At 45.1% G+C, this 22,038-nt stretch overlaps 1 protein-coding gene across 2 annotated transcripts in view; it reads left to right on the top strand.

Annotated features, from left to right (window-relative positions):
* sema3h (sema domain, immunoglobulin domain (Ig), short basic domain, secreted, (semaphorin) 3H) overlaps positions 1-22,038 on the top strand; it is a 31,844-nt gene that overhangs the window by 5,622 nt on the left and 4,184 nt on the right. For both annotated transcript variants that reach the window (XM_029720078.1, XM_029720077.1), the window contains exons 2-11: positions 566-720; positions 4,035-4,097; positions 4,191-4,310; positions 5,197-5,290; positions 5,470-5,589; positions 5,770-5,915; positions 6,123-6,237; positions 16,302-16,374; positions 21,100-21,244; positions 21,768-21,987. In XM_029720078.1, the coding sequence (XP_029575938.1) occupies positions 566-720; positions 4,035-4,097; positions 4,191-4,310; positions 5,197-5,290; positions 5,470-5,589; positions 5,770-5,915; positions 6,123-6,237; positions 16,302-16,374; positions 21,100-21,244; positions 21,768-21,987 (1,251 nt within the window). The remainder of the gene's footprint in view (positions 1-565; positions 721-4,034; positions 4,098-4,190; positions 4,311-5,196; positions 5,291-5,469; positions 5,590-5,769; positions 5,916-6,122; positions 6,238-16,301; positions 16,375-21,099; positions 21,245-21,767; positions 21,988-22,038) is intronic.

Here is a 22,038-nt window from a genome sequence, read left to right as displayed (position 1 = left end):
TATTCATCTCTCTGCTGCACGGTGTTCATATTAGGACAGCCTCAGTACCGTGCTGTTGTTGTATTCATCTCTCTGCTGCACGGTGTTCATATTAGGACAGCCTCAGTACCGTGCTGTTGTTGTATTCATCTCTCTGCTGCACGGTGTTCATATTAGGACAGCCTCAGTACCGTGCTGTTGTTGTATTCATCTCTCTGCTGCACGGTGTTCATATTAGGACAGCCTCAGTACCGTGCTGTTGTTGTATTCATCTCTCTGCTGCACGGTGTTCATATTAGGACAGCCTCAGTACCGTGCTGTTGTTGTATTCATCTCTCTGCATGTCTCTCTCTCTCTCTCTCTCTCTCTCTCTCTCTCTCTCTCGCTCTCTCTCTCTCTCTTTGTCTCTCTCTCTCTCTCTCTCTTTGTCGCTCTCTCTCTCTCTCTCTCTCTTTGTCTCTCTCTCTCTCTCTTTATCTCTCTCTCTCTCCCTCTCTCTCTTTGTCTCTCTCTCTCTCTCTCTCTCTCCCTCTCTCTCTCTCTCTCTCTCTCTCTCTCTCTCTCTCTCTCTCTCTCTCTCTCTCAGAGCTGGTCCAGAATGGCCGTCTCCTATCCCTGCCCCTGGCGGCGGGGGACATGCACTCTCTGCTGCCAGATGAAGATGGCCGTCGGCTCTACGTGGCCATGAAGGACAACCTGCTGTCCACCAGCCTGGACGACATCACACAGAACCCCAGCAAGGTCAGACTGCCTGGCTCTCTATAGGCTTCTCACACTACTGAGCCGAACCGAGCCAAACCAAACCAAGCTGTACTGAGCTGTCCTGGTGACACAACCACCATAATTGTTAGAACTTTGTTGAAAAAAAAAGACGATTTGAAAAGCAATTATCCAAACCACAGTCTGGTTCTGGTCTGTATGATTGTGTGAAAAAAGGGTAATAGATACAACACAATTACTTACACACACTTACACTCCCATGAACACATGTATTGATCCAGCTACACTCCTCCGTAAGGAAAACGTTAACTGCTAGCTGGTTTTCACCGTAACCCAGAGAATCTTGTGAGAGAATAGATGTTTGGGGCTGGATGACTGTCAGTCACTGTTGGTTGTCCAGTGTACACGGAGAAAGTAATGTAGAGGGATAACCACGCTCAAACTGATGGTAACCAGAATACGGAGGAGTAAGCCACCTCCAGCTGTCCAGCATCCCGTCCTCTTTCCATCAAGCCTCCTGTGTCTCTCAATCCCTCTCTTTCAGACTAACACTACCTGTAGTACACAGCGATCATCACACTTCTCCACCTCTCTACTGTATGTGCCCACTACCAATCACAGCCTCGTTCCTCTCCCTTTCCATTTCCTCCCGCTCAGACTTTCATTCCAATACACGTAGACACACACTTACACAGGGACTTTCTCTCTCAGACTCTTTCCCAGACGGGAATAGCCCCGTGTTGTATAAGTGAGGGTTTCATTCTAAGGTCACCCCTGTTCCCATTTCTGCCTGGCAGGAGATTGACTGGAGCGCCATGCTCCCACTAATAACACCGTCCTCTGATCAACCAACCCCTGAGGCATTCCTATTGCATGAGTCCCTCACCGCCAGCCCACATCACACACAAGGACGGAAGAGCTGTGCGTCTGTGGGCGCGTGAGTGTGTGTGAGTCTCTGTGTGCAAATGTGACCACTCTCTCCAACTCTCTATTTACCCGTGCCCACTACCAGCATTATCCTAACTTCTCTCCTTTTCCATATCCTCCCTCTCCTTCTTTCCTTTTTTGAATGCAGTTCCTTTTCAGTCCCTTGCTAATTGAATTGCATGTTGCACAGGGATTTGTGTAGTGTCTATGCATTTCCACATCTTTGTCCATGTGACAGAGCATAGAACTAGTTATATAAAACTCCCATCCAAGACATAGTATTCGTCACAGATGGTGGATTTATATATTCCCAGTGAGAATGCTGGTGGTCGCCCAATCTACTCCCCCCTCTGGTATTCAGTGATAGCATTTAGTATTTGATTAGGATCCCCGTTAGGTGTTGCCAAGGCAGCAGCTACTATTCCTGGGGTACAAACAGAAGTAAAACATGTTGTCATACACAAACTTTGTGCATCATACACATGTATGGGGGCGGAGGGTAGACTAGTGGTTAGAGCGATGGGCCAGTAACCAAAAGGTTGCTAGATCGAATCCCCCGAGCTGACAAGGTAGAAATCTGTCGTTCTGCCCCTGAACAAGGCAGTTAACCCACTGTTCCTACGCCGTAATTGTAAATAAGAATTTGTTCTTAAAACTTCTTCCGGATTGGTGGGTCCGGATATTCTGATATTGACAGAAAGCTTAAATTCTTGTTAATCTAACTCCACTGTCCAATTTACAGTAGCTATTACGGTGAAATAATACCATGCCTTTGTTTGAGGAGAGTGCACAGTTTTGAACATGAAAAGTTATTAATAAAGAAATTAGGCACATTTGGGCAGTCTTGACACAAAATTTTGAACAGAAATGCAATGGTTCATTGGATCAGTCTAAACTTTTGTGCATACACTGCTGCCATCTAGTGGCCAAAATCTAAATTGCCCCTGGGCTGGAATAATACATTATGGCCTTTCTCTTGCATTTCAAAGATGATGGTACAAAAAATACAAAAAAAACAGTTGTTTTTTTCTTTGTATTATATTTTACCAGATCTAATGTGTTATATTCTCCTACATTCCTTTCACATTTCCACAAACTTCAAAGTGTTTCCTTTCAGATGGTCCCAAGAATATGCATATCCTTGCTTCAGGGCCTGAGCTACAGGCAGTTAGATTTGGGTCATTTTAGGCGAAAATTGAAAAAGGGTTAAGAGTTAACTGACTTGCCTAGTTAAATAAAGGTTAAATAAAAATACAAATAAATAAAATACACGTATTGCTAGTTTGAGTTACCTGAGGTGGGAGAGAGTTCCCTGTAGTCATGGCTCTGTATAGTACTGTGCATTCCCTAGCCTCTGTTCTGGACCCCTGGTAGCATGTATGTATGGGTGTCTGAGCTGTGTGTTAACTGATTGTACAGACAGTTTGGTACTTTTAATATGTCAATACCTCTCACAAAGACCAGTAGTGATGCAGTCAATCTCCCCTCTACTTTGAGCCAGGATAGATTGCCATTCATGTTATTGATGTACCTGTAGGCTTACAATGAAGAGCTGGTGAATATGAGTGGCAATGTAGTCCACTAGCATCCTCGGTAATCTTCCATTGAAGTTGTCAGAACCAGGTGGTTTGTCCACACTCACTTTACAGAATTACAATGCTCGTCTTTCATTATTTGGTCAGTTAAGCATCAATATGAAAGCTCAGAGTTTGTTGTTGGCATGTGATGCATAAGTTTGCTAATCTTGCCATTTAGAAGGTCATTAAAGTTGTTGGCAATATCAAAGGGTTTTGTGATGAATGAGCCATCTGATTCAATGAAGGATGAAGCTAAGTTTGCCTTTTGGCCAACATTTCATTGAAGGTACTCCACATTTTGTACAATCATCGTTTATAAAATGTACCTTTGTTTTCGTAGTACAATTTCTTCTTCTTTTTTTTTGTGGTTTAGTCACATAATTTCTCTTTTTACAGTACGTTTGCCAGTCGGCTGTACAGCCTGATTTATTTGCCATTCCTTTTGCCTCGTCCCTCTCAGCCATACAAATTCTCAATCCCCCATCATCCACGGGGAATTAGCAGTTCTAACAGTCCGTTTCTTAATGGGTGTATGCTTATCAGTAACCGGAGTTTTAAAAAGGAAAAGCTGAAATGAAGAAAGAAAAAACATCTTTAGCTTTATCACGGGATCTCTGCTACGGCCCCTAAATGACTAACTCAGTGGACATGCTGTGGAGGTTAGTTATCTATGGTGGCATGATACCAGATCATCACGGTGGCATGATACCAGATCATCACGGTGGCATGATACCAGATCATCACGGTGGCATGATACCAGATCATCACGGTGGCATGATACCAGATCATCACGGTGGCATGACAACTATACTGTCTCTCTTCCTTTTTCAGCTCTACTGGCCAGCAAGTCCAGACCGGGTCCAAGAGTGTTTGATGGCTGGAAAGGACCGGGAGGTGAGTGGTTACCGGTATAGACACACACACACACACACACAAATACACACACACACACACACACACACTCCTAACTTCAATCCCCCTCTACAGTTGGAGTGTGCTAATTTCCTGCGAGTGCTGCAGCCCTACAACCAGACCCACCTGTATGTGTGTGGAACGGGAGCCTTCAACCCTCGCTGTGCCTTCATCCCTACCGCCGTCTTCCTCAAGGTAAAGCCACACACACACACACTCCTTCCTCACTCAACATGCACACACCCGGGGGTCCCCCAGGAAAATATTGAGGAAAACGGATGCCTATCTCAAGCTTTCTCTCTCTGTCCTTCTACATCTGTCCTATAGCAATACATCCTATACCTGTGTGTTCTGTCTGACTAAAGGCCTCGCTGTCTGCACCTATAGCTGCGCTATCTGTTGCTACACCTACTATGTGTACTGTACTGTGTACCCCTATACCCTGATGCCTGCCTATCCTATGCCTCCGTGTGTTTGCCCCACGTCTCAACGATTCTTAGCTAAACTCCCGTGCTCTTCCTCTCTCTCTTCTTTCACTTTCTCACACACTGCCTTCAGGTCCCCATGTGTGCTGGTGTCTGTGTTTCTGGGAGAAGGTGCAAAACCCATGAAAGGGGCTTAGACTCCTGAGCAAGGACACGAGGGGACGCGATGCTTTGAGAGGCCAGCGGCGCTGCCTCCCTCACATTGCATTTCACAAATTTTTCACCCAAATATTTACAGAGATTACTGCCTCCTTAATACACAAGTCTGGGAGAGTTTTAGAGTTGTACTGTTCATGAGTTATGTGCTGGGGCGGACTGGGACCAAAAATCATCCCCTGGCATTTCGAACACACCGGACCATTTCATTTTTTTCTTGACGCCCCCATTATTAGCCAGATAATGATAATTTTACGTAAAAAAAAAACAAGACAGACATGGCCACTGGCTAAACATTGACAAGCCCATCTGGCATTTGCCCGTAATGCCAGATGGCCAGTCAGCCCTGGTCATGTGGCAGTAGTGTGTGCCCATGTGTGAGTTAGTGCATGTGTGTAGAGTGTTTAAATTGTGTCTATTCAATTCTGTTTCTTTGACAGTCGGAGCGACAAACTCTATCATTTGGACAGACTGAATGCGGGAAGGGAAAGTGTCCATATGATCCGCACCAGAGAACTGCCTCGGCCATTATTGGTAAGACCACACACAGTATGTCTGTGAACAAATGTCTTGTGTGTGAGTGAGTTCACACTAATACGAAGACCTGTTTGATGTCCTTATAGGTGTACGTCGATAATGACGTGTTTGTGCTTTTTCCATGGGTACGCCTATATAGTATGTTGGATCATGTGTTTTTCTGTATCCGTGTCCAGGTGGGGAGCTGTATGCTGGGATCTCATCTGACTTCATGAGTCGAGACTCTGCCTTCTTCCGCAGCCTGGGCAGTCGTCATGTGATCCGCACCGAGCAGTACGATTCCTCCTGGCTGCAGGGTAAGGAAGTGTATAAATTAAACAATAAAAACTCAATCATTTATCTTTGTTCTCTCTTTCACTCTTTCACTCATTTCCTCTCATTCTCTCTAATTTGTAAACATATTTTTCACACTCTCTCTCTCTCTACTTCTCTCCATCTAAATGGTAAAATGTCTCTTCTCTCTCACTCTCTGTCAGATGCCCAGTTTGTTAAGGTGGCCTGGATGGCGGAGACTGATAACCCAGAGGATGATAAGGTGTACGTGTTCTTCACTGAGCGCGCTCAGGAGGCAGAGGGGGCTGCTGGGAAGGTGCTGTACTCCAGAGTGGCGCGTGTTTGCAAGGTAAGGATCTCTACGTGCCTGTGTGTACTGGTACCGATGTACGGGTGTGTGTGTGTGTGTGTGGTGTGTGTGTGTGTGTTTACGTAAAACTGGCACGTGCACTTGTGTGTTTGTCGACGTGCTTGTATATGTGTGTTTGTTTACCGTCTTACTATCACGGTTTCTGTCTGTCGATAGTGACATCTATTCTAATCATTGCGTGTGCAGAATGACATCGGGGGCCAGCGGAGTCTGGTGAACAAGTGGAGCACCTTCCAGAAGGCACGTATCGTGTGCTCTATCCCTGGACCCGACGGGATACAGACTCACTTTGACCAACTACGTGAGTATGAACTATCAACTTTACCCCGCTCTTACTGACCAGTGACCACACACACACGACCATAAGCTCACTGACCATGACCATCAATTCACCAAGTGGAAACACAAATAATCATACTGATGTTCAACAGACATACCATAGGTTAATGGTGTTGAATCTCAATAAGACAGCAGTGGAGGAGGGAGTGGATATTGTATAGACTGTATTGGCTCTACAGCAGCTACGGTGCCTTCAGAATGTATTCACACCACTTGGCTTTTTCCACATTTTGGTGTGTTGCAGCCTGGTTAAAACATTTATTCAATTGACATTTTGTGCCACTGATCTACACACAATACCCCATAATATCAAAGTGGAATTTTGTTAGTGTATTATTTTTTTTTTATGAATTAAAAATGGTAAGCTGAAATGTCTTCAGTCAATAAGTATTCAAACGCTTTGTTGTGGAAAGCCTAAATAAGTTCAGGAGTAAAAATGTGCTTAACAAATCGCATAATAAGTTGCATGGACTCATTCCGTGTTCAATAATAGTGGTTCAAATGATTTTGTAAGGTCTACCTCATCTCTGTTCCCCACACATACAATTATCTGTAAGGTCCCTCAATCGAGTAATGGATTTCAAGCACAGATACAACCACAAAGACCAGGGAGGTTTTCCAATGCCTCGCAAAGAAGGACACCACTGATAGGTGGATGTGTACAAATAAAAGCAGACGCTGAATATATTCCTTTGAGCGTGGTGAAGTTATTAATTGGGCTTTGGATGGTGTATCAACACACTCAGTCAGTACAAAGAGACAGGCGTCCTTCGACTCCTTCCTAACTCAGTTGCTGGAGAGGAAGGAAACAGCTCAGGTATTTCACCATGAGGCCAATGGTGATTTTAAAACAGTTACTAACTTTAATGGTTGTGATATGAGAAAACTGACGATGGATCAACAACATTGTAGTTACTCCACAATACTAACCTAAATGACAGAGTGAAAAGAAGGAAGCATGTGCAGAATAGAAATATAACAAAACATGCTTCCTGTTTGCAACAAGGCACATAGCCCTTTCCTGCAGTCAAATGACCTAGTTGCCTCATGGGTTGAATGTTATTAAAATTCTTCATAATTTCATAATTAATAAACAAGCTGCTGAAAATCCGGTGCTTCTATGTCAAACGGTTTTGTTATATTTCAGTCTTCTGTGATGTATGTAAAGTGTAACATTGGGATTCAAATTCTAACTTAATACATTACAACTTGATATCTGACATGGTGAAGGTGTCTTCTATTTTTAAGCCCATAACCATGTGTGTGAGGTGTATACTTTTGTTTCAAAATAGATTTGTTTAAGACTACCAATAAACACTCTGTGTGACCCTGATTTAGCCCACTGCAGTAAAAGGTTATTACGTAATACTGCAAAAAATTTGGCAAGGACATTTTTTACTTTTTCGTCCTGAATAAATAGTGTTTGGTTTGGGGCAAATCCAAAACATCACTGAGTACCACTCTTCATATTTTCAATCATGGTGGTGGCTGCATCATGTTATGGGTATGCTTGTCATCGGAATAAACGAAATACAGTTATAAGCACAGGCACAATCGTAGAGGAAAATCTGGTTCAGTCTGCTTTCCAACAGACACTAGAAGACAAATTCACCTTTCAGCAGGACAATAACCTAAAACACAAGGACAAATCTATACTGGAGTTGCTTACTGAGACGACATTGAATGCTTCCGAGTTGCCTTGTTACTGTTTTGACTTAAATCGACTTGAAAATCTATAGCAAGACTTGAAAATGGCTGTCTAGCAATGATCAACAATTTAAAAAAGTATAATGGTAAAATATTGTACAATCCAGGTGTGCAAAGTTCTTAGGATACTTACCCAAAAAGACTCACAGCTGCAATCGCCACAAAAGGTGGTTCTACAAAGTATTGACTCAGGCAGGGGTGTGAATACTTTTGTATTCTGCATTTCATTTTCAATAAATGTGCTAAAATGTCTAAAAACATGTTTTCACTTTGTCATTATGGGGTATTGTATGTAGCTGGGTGAGAAAAAATCGATTTAATCCGTTTTTGAATTCAGGCTGTAACACAACATAGCGTGGAATAAGTCAAGCGGTATCAATGCATTCTGAGGGCACTGTATATAGAAGTGAAGAGTCTATGTTTGGCCTACAGAAAGCTTAGTGTTTTTGATCACGCAGCCAGCATAACTCCACTCCACCCTGGCTTGTGGTATTCCACTCTGTTACCACGGTGACCAGCAGCCCTGTCCCTTTACCCTGCTCTGCCTTTGTAATACTTCAGCACTAGTCGCCCTGGCAACGACTATGAAGTCTCTATTAGAGAGTTTTTTTCAAGTCTGTGTGTGTCTGTGTGTGTCTGTGTGTCTGTGTGAGTGTACATGTGTGCATGCACTCCCTCATCGCTAGTTTTATGGGCCATAGAGTATCAGTCAGTGATGTGATCGGTAGTTGGCCTTGCTAGAAGCGAGACCGAGAGACAGGACCGTTCGCTTATCACATCTGTTTCTGTAAACACAACCAGCCAGTAAAATAAACAACACCCCCCCCCCCCCCCCCCCCCCCTCTGGGGTTATACTGAGGCATAGTGAACCACACACATCATAACACACACACACACACAAACACACAAACATACACACAAACACAAACATCACACACAGACAACTCCCTGTGCAACCCGTCTCACCCAGGACAGTGAGTAGGAAGATGAACATAAACATCCCCACACAACAACCTGCCCCGGGACACGTTGCAACTGAAAAGATCCCATCAGCCCAAGAATGCCGCCGGTGTTGTGTTTACGACGCGCTCCGTCGGCCAGAAACACTACGAATCGCATGAGCGCCTTGTTCGGGTCCGGGTCCCTCATGTTGAAGGAGCCAGGCTGTTATCGATGCCGGAACTTCTACAAGAATATTTGGGTGTCAACTTTAACAAGAGCCACTATCCTGGCAGGTCATCAGTGTTTGTACAGGTGAAAGGGATTGTTTACAGTCTGGAGCACTCAACCATCAGTACTTATTAAATACATTAGTTTCTAATCCTCCTACAGTCAGAATAAAGTGTTACCAACTGTAGTCTTTGATTGAAAGCTTATGAGAGACATGGTTAGCAGTGGTGTAAGGTACTAAAGTAAATATAATTCTACTTAAGTACTTTTTGGGGGAATCTGTACTTTACTATTTATATTTTTGACAGCTTTTACTTTTACTCCACTACATTTCTAAAGAAAATAATGTACTTTTTATTCCATATAGTTTCGTGACACCCAAAAGTACTCGTTACATTTTGAATGCTTAGCAGGACAGGAAAATGGTCCAATTCACGCACTTATCAAGAGAACATCTCTGGTCATCCCTACTGCCTCTGATCTGGTGGACTCACTAAACAGAGAACATCTCTGGTCATCCCTACTGCCTCTGATCTGGTGGACTCGCTAAACAGAGAACATCTCTGGTCATCCCTACTGCCTCTGATCTGGTGGACTCGCTAAACAGAGAACATCTCTGGTCATCCCTACTGCCTCTGATCTGGTGGACTCGCTAAACAGAGAACATCTCTGGTCATCCCTACTGCCTCTGATCTGGTGGACTCACTAAACAGAGAACATCTCTGGTCATCCCTACTGCCTCTGATCTGGTGGACTCACTAAACAGAGAACATCTCTGGTCATCCCTACTGCCTCTGATCTGGTGGACTCACTAAACAGAGAACATCCCTGGTCATCCCTACTGCCTCTGATCTGGTGGACTCACTAAACAGAGAACATCTCTGGTCATCCCTACTGCCTCTGATCTGGTGGACTCACTAAACAGAGAACATCTCTGGTCATCCCTACTGCCTCTGATCTGGTGGACTCACTAAACAGAGAACATCTCTGGTCATCCCTACTGCCTCTGATCTGGTGGACTTACTAAACAGAGAACATCCCTACTGCCTCTGATCTGGTGGACTCACTAAACAGAGAACATCCCTACTGCCTCTGATCTGGTGGACTCACTAAACAGAGAACATCCCTACTGCCTCTGATCTGGTGGACTCACTAAACAGAGAACATCCCTACTGCCTCTGATCTGGTGGACTCACTAAACAGAGAACATCCCTACTGCCTCTGATCTGGTGGACTCACTAAACAGAGAACATCCCTACTGCCTCTGATCTGGTGGACTCACTAAACAGAGAACATCCCTACTGCCTCTGATCTGGTGGACTCACTAAAAGAGAACATCTCTGGTCATCCCTACTGCCTCTGATCTGGTGGACTCACTAAACAGAGAACATCCCTACTGCCTCTGATCACTAAACTCAAATGCTTCGTGTTGGGAGTATAGCCCCTAGCTATCCGTAAATAAATCAATCAAGAAAATGGTGCCGTCTGGTTTGCTTAATATAAGGAATGTGAAAGGATTTATACTTTTACTTTGACTTTAGATACTTAAGTGTATTTTAGCAATTACATTTACTTTTGACACTTAAGTATATTGAAAAGCAAATTCTTTTTGACTTTTACTCAAGTAGGATTTTACTGGGGGACTTTCACTTTTACTTCAGTCATTTTGTATTAACTTATCTTTCTTTACTGTTACTCAAGAAAAACAATTTGATACTTTTTCCACCACTGCTTGTTAGGGAAGCTCTTGTTAGGGAAGCTCTTGTTAGGGAAGCTCTTGTTAGGGAAGCTCTCAGAGTATCGGAGTATAATAAAAAAAAAAGTGTTTTAATAGGTCTACATATAGATATCTAAAATGTCTTTTGAATGTGTTCATCAGTTGGAAACATTTGAAGGGCGTATCTGGCCAGAAGCCCATAAACAGACGTATAAAGCCAGGAGAGAAGGAATTCACTGGCCTGTTACTGTGTTGTTATTCAGGACAGTCATACCATCAGTTTGGACCGGGAGACACTAACTGGTTGACCACAAAGTTTAGGTTAGACCACTCAGGTCCCGAAGCAGAGGACAACAAAGTCTTGAGGAGTTTGGGGTTTATAGATTTCAATGATTTAGAGGAAGTTGGTGTGTGTATATGTGTGTGTGTCACTGTGTGCGTGCGCACGTGTGGGCGCCCACATCCTAGACCCTAGATAGCCTAGCTCGGATGAGGGAATAGGAGGGGTGGAGAGTTGAGGAGAAGGGTATTTTCTGGGATAAGGCTGGGGAAGATAGGGGCTAGAGCTGGAGGGGTGTGGGCAAGACAAGGATATCTCCCACCAGGGGAACAGATCTCTTTGTTTAGAGAAACTGACACAAGTAGAGCCCTCGGGAGAGAAAATGAGACACAGAGGGAGAGAAAGAACGAGAGGGTTGGGAGGACAAAGTGAAAGACAAAGAAATGTATTGGAAGAGAGACTTCAAAAGCTGGATTTGAGAGATAAACGGAAGATGATCGTTCAGACAGACAGAGAGAGAGAAAGAGAGAGAAAGTAGGATGAAGTATAATGTACAAACAAAGGGAGAAGTATAATGTAGGAGAAAGTTAATGCATTCTAGGCAGGGTTTGAGAGAGAGAGCGAGAGAGAGGTGCCTCTGCAGCATGGTGTACCCAGAGTCCTCTGCTGTGTGTTGTGCCCTGGGCTATGCGGCGGCATTTGTGTGTGTGCTGCAGTGTGTGTATGCGTGCAACGTTGTGTGTGTGCAGTGATGTACAGTACCAGTCAAGTTTGGACACACCTACTCATTCAAGGGTTTTTCTTTATTTGACAATTTTCTACAGTGTAGAATAATAGTGAAGACATCAAAACTATGAAATAACACATATGGAATCATGTAGTAACCAAAAAAAGTGTTTTATATTTGAGATTTTTTCAAAGTAACCATCCTTTGCCTTGGTGACAGCTTTCCACACTCTTGGCATTCTCTTGTGTGTGTGTGTGTGTGTGTGTGTGTGTGTGTGTGTGTGTGTGTGTGTGTGGGAGATGAGATTAGATTTCCACCAGTCTGATCCCATCGAGGACACATGAAGCAGCAGGAACAAGAGGAATGTGAGAGTAATAATACCCTTTTCTGTGTCCCACACCTCAAATACAAGCCACCATACATACTGTGTGTGTGTGTGTGTGTGTGTGTGTGTGTGCTTTGCGTTTGTCTGTTCATGTGTTAATGGGCGTGTGTTTGTGTATTGCGTGTACTGTGTGTAGACTGTGCGAGTGTACATATCTACGTCTTGTTTGTGTACATGTACACGTGTCATGTATTTGGTCAGTAGTTGATCTGTGTCGTGGGGAAGGGATAGAGGACAGTGTGGGGGCCTTAGGGGACAGACAGGCAGAGAGGCCTGGCTGCGTGGCAGGGGAGGGCTGATACATGAGGATTGGTCATGGAGGATCAGCTCGTCTCCAGCTCTCACACTGAGATGGGATATTACTGCCTGGGATTCATTAGACTGGCCCACTCAGCCGTACCATCACCCCAAACGGCATGAGGAACACACACACACATGCGCGCACATGGGAACACACTTGAACACACACACATACACATACTCACTCTCACGCGCATGAATGCTGGCCCACACGCACACACACACACACACACACACACACACACACACACACACACTCAGTGATGGAAGAAGTAATCATAACTAATTATCATACTTGAGTAAAAGTAAAGATACCTTATAGACATGCTCCGGAACTTTGGCGCCTATATTGTAAAACCACGTTTTTAGGATCTGAACACAATTCATTTTCATTTCATTTAACTAGACAAGTCAGTTAAGAACAAATTCCTATTTACAATGACGGCCTACCCCGGACGACGCTGGGCCAATTGTGCACCGCCCTATGGGACTCCCGATCACGGCCAGATGTGATACAGCCTGGATTCAAACCAGGGACTATAGTGACGCCTCTTGCACTGAGATGAAGTGCCTTAGGCCGCTGCGCCACTCGGGAGCCCATAACTAAACACTTTTCTGCATTTAGAATTCCAATAAAAACACGTCACAGTGTGAACATGTTTTGGAACACATGAACCCTAAAGTCGGTGTCCGCGCCCCCGCATAAACCGAATTAGCATAATACACAAATCCCCATCAAAATCCATCTGTTTAAACTAGAGAGATCAGTTTTTTTGCATGGGCTGCGTCTCAATCCACCACATCCACCAATGGCAGCCTTCCGCATTTGTAGTGGAAGGTGGCCGAGCTACAGCGTTCGGCGTTTGTCAGACCATGAGACATCCCGAAAATTGGTCTTTTCACGAGCACATCTGTAGCATCCGAAACAGTTATCGCTACACACTAATATGACCCCTCTATGGAAAGGTGAGACTCTCACGAACAAGTACATTTTGGTTTCGCTCTAGGACTCCCACAAGCCTCACAAGACTCGTCTGAAGGAAGCCCGGTACCAGTTTGCCCGGTACCAATTTAATTAATGATTGATCACTTTATAGGGAGTGATCAAAAGGTTTTGTTAAATATGGTTCAAAAATAAATTAAATCATTTCCTGGTCTTTCTTATCTCTCAGATAGAGGACAGCCATTTTAAGTCAAACTTCCTTTTGATTTAATTTTGGACTATTTGTTTTTCCGTGTTTGGATCTGTTATTCAATGCATTTCTATGCGCTAAAAGCAGTAAGACCAAATTCAATGTTTCCTCAAATAAATGTTTTAATATATTGTTTTGATACCTGAAGGGGTCCTTAAATAAAAAAATCAAATAGTTAAATGATCATTGGTATGACCATCTTACAATAATTTGATATGTTAGTTTAGTAAAAAAAAACCCGGCTTAGACACTAAACACTGGTGCTGGGGTTTTAACACTGTCGGGTGTAGAGCCGTATTTGCATATTTTCAAGCATGCCTTTAGAGTGAATGTGAGCGATACCAACCCTGGCTGTGTTTGTTAGTGACGGAGACAGCCATGTTGCATTCAGTAACTTCTGTTCCAAAGCATTCACCAAGTGGCTTTCTAAGTGAATGTGTTTCAATTAAAAGTAAATCCTTTATGACCACATATTATACATTTCTTAAGGCCTTCAGTTAGGGCCTAGTTATCCTCGACATTGTGGTCTGATAATCCTGGCACATTGGCCCATCAGACGTGCAAGTCACAACACACTGGTTTGCGAAGTGATTAGTAAGTCCTATTGGAATCCAGGAGAATATCCAACAATTGGACTATGTTATCACTGTCACGTCCTGATCCTAGTAAGATGTCATTTTCTATAGTAGAGTAGGTCAGGGAGTGACAGGGGGTGTTTTTGTGTTTTTCGATGTTTTCTATTTCTATGTTGGGGTTATTTGGGGTTGATCTCTAATTGGAGGCAGCTGATCCTCGTTGCTTCTGATTGGAGATCATATTTAAGTAGGGGGTTTTTCTTCCTGGGTTTTGTGGGTAGTTGTTTTCTGTGTAGTGTATGTCACCTGACGGAACTGTTGTCAGTCGTTTTGTTGTTTTGGTAAAAAGTATATTCATTAAAAGTAAATAAGAGCACTCTACACGCTGCGCCTTGGTCCCCTTTATACGACCCACGTTACAGAACTACCCACCACAACTGGATCAAGCAGCGTGCTCGAGAGGAGATGGACATCTGGTCATATCAGGAGTGGATAAGAGAGGAGAGACTGGACTTGGGGCCAGGTAATCGAGCATTATCGGAGCCTACCTGGGAAGCTACAAAAACCCCAATATTTTTTTTTGTGGGGGGGGGCACATGGAGCAGTCGGCGGAGCCGAGGAGCAAACCAGAGCCAATCCGTGAGAAGAGGGAGAATTTGGAGAAGGGAGAAATGGGAGAGCTATTGAGTTGGTGGAGTTTTTCCCAAAGGAACGTGTCGTCAGTTTGGTGCCACCTGAGTCAGCTCCCCGTACTCATCCTGAGAAGTGTGTGGAAGTTCCGGAACAAGTGATACCGGCGATACACACCAGGTCTCCAGTAAGTCTCAACAGACCGGTATGTCCTATTCCTGCTCCTCGCACTCTCTCTCCAGTGCACCTCCAAAGCCCAGTATGTCCTGTGCCTGCTCTTCGCACTCTCCTTTCAGTGCGCATCCATAACCCGGTACAGCCAGTGCCTGCTGTGAGCACTCGGCCCTTAGTGCGTCTCCCCAGTCCGGTGAGACCGATTCCTGCTCCTCGCACTCTCCCTCCAGTGCGCCTCCATAGCCCAGTACGTCCTGTGCCTGCTCCTCGCACTCTCCCTCCAGTGCGCCTCCATAGACCAGTACGTCCTGTTCCTGCTCCCCGCACTCGACCTGAGGTGCGTGTTACCAGTCTGGCGCCACCTATGCCAGTCCCACGCATCGGACCTCCAGTGCGCATCCCTAGTCCGGAGCCTCCAGCGACGCTCCTCAGCCCGGAGCCTCCAGCGACGCTCCTCAGCCCGGAGCCTCCAGCGACGCTCCTCAGCAACCTAGGGCCTTCAGCGGTGGTCTGCAGCCAAGAGCCTTCAGCGGTGGTCTGCAGCCAATCACCCACAACCGCCACTCAGAATGACTGCTCGGTGAAAGATTTAACAAACTAAAGTACCTAAACCATCTAAACTGGAAGTAAAAGTATCTGGTTTTAAATGTACTTAAGTACAGTGGTGGAGAAAGTATTCAATTGTCATACCTGAGTAAAAGGAAAAAAGGAAAAGGAAATGCTATGCATGAAATTCCTTATATTAAACAAACCAGACAGAACCGTTTCCTTTTTCTATTGACTTTTTGGAGGTCAGGGAAAATGTATGGGAGTATAAAGTCAATATTTTCTTTAGGAATGTAGTGGAATAAATTGAAAAAGTTGTCAAAAAAAATAAGTAAAATACAGATACCCCAAAAAAACGACTTATGTAGTACTTTCAAATATTTGCACATAAGTACACCACTGTGCGCACACACACACACACACACACACACAAACACATACACACAAACATACACACAGATACACACATGCACGCACGCTCGCACGCATAGAGAGAGAACTCACACAACCCTACCACAGTCTCAAACTCTGTATTGTCACTTATTTACTGCAAATCAGCCCTATAAACAGTTTGACCAAAGTCTATTACCTAAGTCATGTGTCCCATCTCTTCTCCTTCCAGAGGACATCTTTATCCTCCATGATGGAAAGGACAAGAAGAACCCTCTGATCTACGGCCTCTTCACCACATCTAGGTAAGCCAGCCTCCGGCACACAGCTCACCACAACCCCACTGTCATTGGAATAGTCATTTGTTTCCCATGGCTGATGTTATGTAAGTCTTATGTAGCTGTTATAAGGCATTTAGGAATGCATACACGAGGGGTACCCAGACTAAGGTAAAGTATTACCAGATATTTAGCATTGTTTGTGTATCCCAGAGCTGCCACTGAGGGATTCACTGATGTAAAGCAGTTGTGAGACCGTGACAATGACGCACAAACGCTTTAAATCGTTACTTTTGTATGGGGCGGCATATTTCTGTTGTCCGTTGTGTTGAGTTGTACAGTGTTTTATTGTGACAGTAGTTTGTGTTCGGTTTGGCTGCCTGGCGAGTGACTAGTGGCTTGTGTAATACATGCTGTGGGTTAGGAGAGAGGGAGAAAGTGTGCGTGTGCGTGCAGACGTGCATGTGTATGTGTACTTTCAGAGGCCGTCATGCCCATAGGGGGCACCAGGCCACGTGCCTCCTCAGATTTGTCCTGTTAATTAAATTCAGATGTTAAATGAATGACTAAACTTCATTTTTTAAGCCCACGTTTAATCATCAGTATTTATATATAAAGATCTGTCAGCCGTATTTTGCAGAGGGGGCACACTGACCGGACCAAGCAAAGAGTTCCCTGGTTCCTTCAAGGTGCACAGCGGAGCAAAGATATGCTAAGCAGGACGTTAGATACTCTAGTGCGTGCAGACAGTATCGTCAGTGGAGGAGGAGAGAGAGTGTCGAGTGACACGTACATAATTAGGTTTTAGCTTCCGTTTATGGGCAGGTGTCATAAACTTCGTCGTCTGAAGAGGAGAAATCATCGGACCAATATGCAGCGGGTATATTGCTCATCTTCGTATTTATTGAAGGCAAACACACTTAAACAAACAAAACGACGATAACAGTCCAGTAAGGTGCACAGACTAAACCGGAAACAACCACCCAAAAACGAACACACTAAATATGGCCTCCAATTAGAGACAACAAACACCAGCTGCCTCTAATTGGAGTTCATTAAAAAAACACAACATAGAAAGAGAAACCTAGAATAAACATAGAAATAGAAAATATAGAACATGCATCAAAACCCCGAAACACATAAAACAAACACCCCCTGCCACGCCCTGACCAAACTACAATAACAAATAACCCCTTTTACTGGTCAGGACGTGACAGCAGGACTCACTTGAACGTATGTTTGTAAATTAATTTGATCAATCTATGTAGCGTATTGATTTGCTCTTGATGAAGAAATAAAACTAAAATGTTATGTTGTTTCTATGTAACACTAGCCACCTAGCAATTTTATGAAATTGGCTTTAACTAGCTACCAAGCCATTTCAGGCTATCAATCAAGTTAGAAGTAGCGTCTCTAACTATCTTATCTGGCATGCCTGCTGGCAAGGTTGTTAGACTTAAGAAAATACAAGCATTTGTTTAATTACTGGATTATGATACTACAGTGAGTATTCACATCGCTTAACTTTTTCCAGCCTGAATTTAAAATGAGATTTTGTGTCAATGGCTTACACACAATACCCCATAATGTCAAAGTGAAATTATGTTGTTCGAAATTTGTACAAATTAATACAAAAATGAGACGCAGAAATGTCTTGAGTCAATAAGTATTCAACCCCTTTGTTATGGCAAGCCTAAATAAATTCAGGTGTAAAAATGTGCTTAACGGGTCACGTAATAAGTTGAGCCGCACACTCTAGGAGCACAGATGCAATAATTTAATAACCTAATATCCAGGTGGCACACCTGGCCGCGCCGAAGGTCTGGTGGGCGACCCTGACTGCGCCCGGCTGGCGGGCGGTGATGGTTGCGCCTGGCTGGCGGGCGACCCTGGTTGCGCCCAGCTGGCGGGCGGCGATGGCAGCGCCCGGCTAGCGGGCGGCGATGGTTGCGCCCGGCTGGCGGGCGGCAATGGCTGCGCCCGGCTGGCGGGCGGCGATGGTTGCGCCCGGCTGGCGGGCGGCGATGGCTGCGCCTGGCTGGTGGGCGACCCTGGTTGCGCCCGGCTCGCGGGCGTCCCTGGTGGCTCCGGCGGCACTGACCCAGGATTCACCAGGCTGAGGAGACATGTAAGAGGCCTGGCCCTAGGCGTAGGCACAGGACTCACCGGGCTGGCGGGCGGCTCTGACTGCTCTGGACAGGCAGGCGGCTCTGGCGGCTCCGGACAGGCGGGCGGCTCTGGCGGCTCCGGACTGGCGAGACCCACTGGAGGCCTAGTCCTAGGAGGCGGCACAGGACGGACCAGGATGGGGAGACCCACTGGAGGCCTGGTCCGAGGAGGAGGCACAGGCTTAACCAGGATGGGGAGACCCACTGGAGGCCTGGTCCGAGGAGGTGGCACAGGACGGACCAGGCTGGAGAGATCAACTGGAGGCCTGGTCCAAGGAGGTGGCACAGGATAAACCGGGCTGTGGGGGAGCACTGGAGTTCTGGTACGGATGCTCTTTACCCACACTCCAGGCTGAATGCCCACTTTGGCCCGGCACGGGCGGAGAGCAGGCATTGGGCGAACTGGACCCTCCCAGCGCCCTGGAGACACAGTGCACAGAGCCGGTGCAGGATACCCTGGCCCGAAAAGGTGCACTGGAGACCAGACGCGCTGAGCTGGCACAACCCGTCCTGGCTCGATGCCTACCCTCGCATGGCACTCCAATACCTTGACTTTGTTGTCCTTAAGCCATTTTGCCACAACTTTGGAAGTATGCTTGGGGTCATTGTCCATTTGGAAGACCCATTTTCAACCAAGATTTAACTTCCTGACCGATGTCTTGAGATGTTGCTTCAATATATCCACATCATTTTCTTTCCTCATGATGCCATCTATTTTGTGAAGTGCACCAGTCCCTCCTGTAGCAAAGCACCCCCACAACATGAGGCTCCCACCCCCGTGCTTCATGGTTGGGATGGTGTTCCTCGGCTTACAAACCTCCCCCTTTTTCCTCCAAACATAACGATGGTCCTTATGGCCAAACAGTTCTATTTTTGTTTCATCAGACCAGAGGACATTTCTCCAAAAAGTACGATCTTTGTCCCCATGTGCAGTTGCAAACCGTAGGCTGGCTTTTTTATGGCGGTTTTGGAGCAGTGGCTTCTTCCTTGCTGAGCGGCCTTTCAGGTTATGTTGATATCTTAGACACACCTTGCCCGATTTTGATGAAACTTGGGTGAATGATGTGTCTTGACATAGAGATCTGTAATTTACAAAATTGTCTGATTGGCCCAAGGGGGGGGGGGCGCTGCGTAATTTGTGTGTGTGTGTGTGTGTGTGACAAAGAGAGAGAGAGAAAGTGGATTGTCTGCAATGGCACATTCTCTCTGGGTTGTGTGATTAGTGTGGAGGTTCAGAGAGGTTCTGGGAATAGCCCAGTAAACCAGGCTCTGGTAGCATGTGGGCTAAGGGCCATGTGGTGGAGATGGCTCTGGGGTTGACCGTATCAGGGAGGGGTTTCACTTGTAAAATATGCATTTAGAAATCTGCAATCATGGAATCTGTGACACTATATTTCACTGCGGATGGTAGTATGATTGATGGTGGTATGGGAGCATCCTGATGATAATCATTGGCTTCAGTGAAGACTGATCTAATCCGGAATCAGGGTTGAGACAAGCTTTGACATACTCCCCATCAGTATACTGATGCACAGCAAATTGGCCGGTGTTACCTACTGTTGATTTTTCAGTGTAACATTTCTTGTGTTGATTCAGGTTTTAAATGACCTATGGAAGTGTTAAATGAACACTAACTGGTGTAAAATAAGCCCAGTGTTGGTGTTAATAACCAGTGTTAAACCAAAGCCACGCCCAAAATTATCATATAAATTATCATATTTCGCAGCATGCTCTATAGCTGGTTAATTTTTTTGTAATTGTTTGTTTCAATATCTATGTTTTTGCATGTACATTGATTGATTAATTCATATTATGGCATTCAATATAAATAACATACATTTTTCATAAGATAGTCCAATCTGTTACTTGGACTTATTGCACCCGTTACTGAAATGGTTGTTCCAGTTTAGATGATTTAGGTAGTCTCATATCTTAGTCTTCACAACCTGGCAGTCATTCTGAATGCAGGTTGCTGATGAATAACAATGCTAATTGTTGGATATAGCCACTCTGACTTGATTCCAATAGGAATTACACATCACTTTGCAAGCCAGCATAATGTGACTTGTAGGCCTGAGGTGGCCTGTAAACCAGGAGTTTTAGGCCACTGTATTAGGGTAAAACTGGGCCCTCAAAATAAGACCTTTTGAAATATGTATTGTATTCTCTTAAATAAGAAAACATTTATTAAAACAGATTCGCTTAGGATCTCACTTGGTGAAGGCCACAGGACAGAAAATGGATGAATGCAACAACCATGTCTCTGTCACTAACAAATACAGTCATGGGTGGTAACTCTACAATTCACTCGAAAGGCACACTGGGAAGTATGCAAATAAGGCTTTACACTAAGTACTGTGTTAATTTGACACTGAAAAGTGTGGACCCTAATAGACACTGGACCAGTGTTAAATGTAACACTCTCAGTGTTGATTTAACACTAGATAATTTGCTGTGTGACATACAGACAACAGACAGTACTGTCTGTAGTAACAGATGATAGCAGACACATAACAGACTGGCTGTGTGAGTTTCATTGTGTTTTACAGTTGATTGACAGGCAATAACCTTCCCTTCCCCACAGTGACATTCTGAATGGCTCAGCGGTGTGTGTGTACCGAATGCAGGACGTGGTCCGGGCATACAAAGGAAACTTCTACCACAAGGAGGGACCACAGTACAAGTGGGCCGAGTACACAGGAAAGATCCCCTACCCAAGACCTGGCACAGTAAGTTCCCTTCTAATGAGTTGTCATTCCCCGTCCATCATTACTCACCATATTCTGATTCATCATGTAATACTAAATGTACTGAGGACGAGGTTCTCTGCCAATAAAAGCAATGCAAGCACTGTCTTTGACCCAACTCTAGCTCAACAACAACTCTAGTACAATGGGCCAACAATTTTCTTCTCAACCTTAACTGAAACCCAACATTAACCATATTATGTCCGACTCCATCCATGTCTTTGAATGCTTGATGCCAATACAACTCTCCCTCCAGTGTCCCAGCAGCACATACGGTAGCTACAGCTCTACCCGGCAGTACCCTGATGACGGCCAATACATCTCTCTCTCTCCCTCCAGTGTCCCAGCAGCACATACGGTAGCTACAGCTCTACCCGGCAGTACCCCGATGACGGCCAATACATCTCTCTCTCTCCCTCCAGTGTCCCAGCAGCACATACGGTAGCTACAGCTCTACCCGGCAGTACCCCGATGACGGCCAATACATCTCTCTCTCTCCCTCCAGTGTCCCAGCAGCACATACGGTAGCTACAGCTCTACCCGGCAGTACCCCGATGACGTCATCTTCTTCAGTCGTACACACCCTCTGCTGCAGGAGGCGGTGCTTCCGCTGGGAGGACGCCCCTTGTTGGTCAGGGTGGGAGTGCACTACAAGTTCAGCCGACTGCTGGTGGAACGAGTAGAGGCAGTGGACGGACAGCATGACGTCCTGTTCATCGGCACAGGTGCGTGCGTGTGCGGGAAGAGGTTTTGCGAGTGTGTGTGCTTGTGTGTGT

This window comes from Salmo trutta, chromosome 28 (assembly GCF_901001165.1).
Source record: "Salmo trutta chromosome 28, fSalTru1.1, whole genome shotgun sequence".
Classification (NCBI taxonomy): Eukaryota; Metazoa; Chordata; class Actinopteri; order Salmoniformes; family Salmonidae; genus Salmo; species Salmo trutta.
This window is presented reverse-complemented; position numbering and strand designations above follow the sequence as displayed.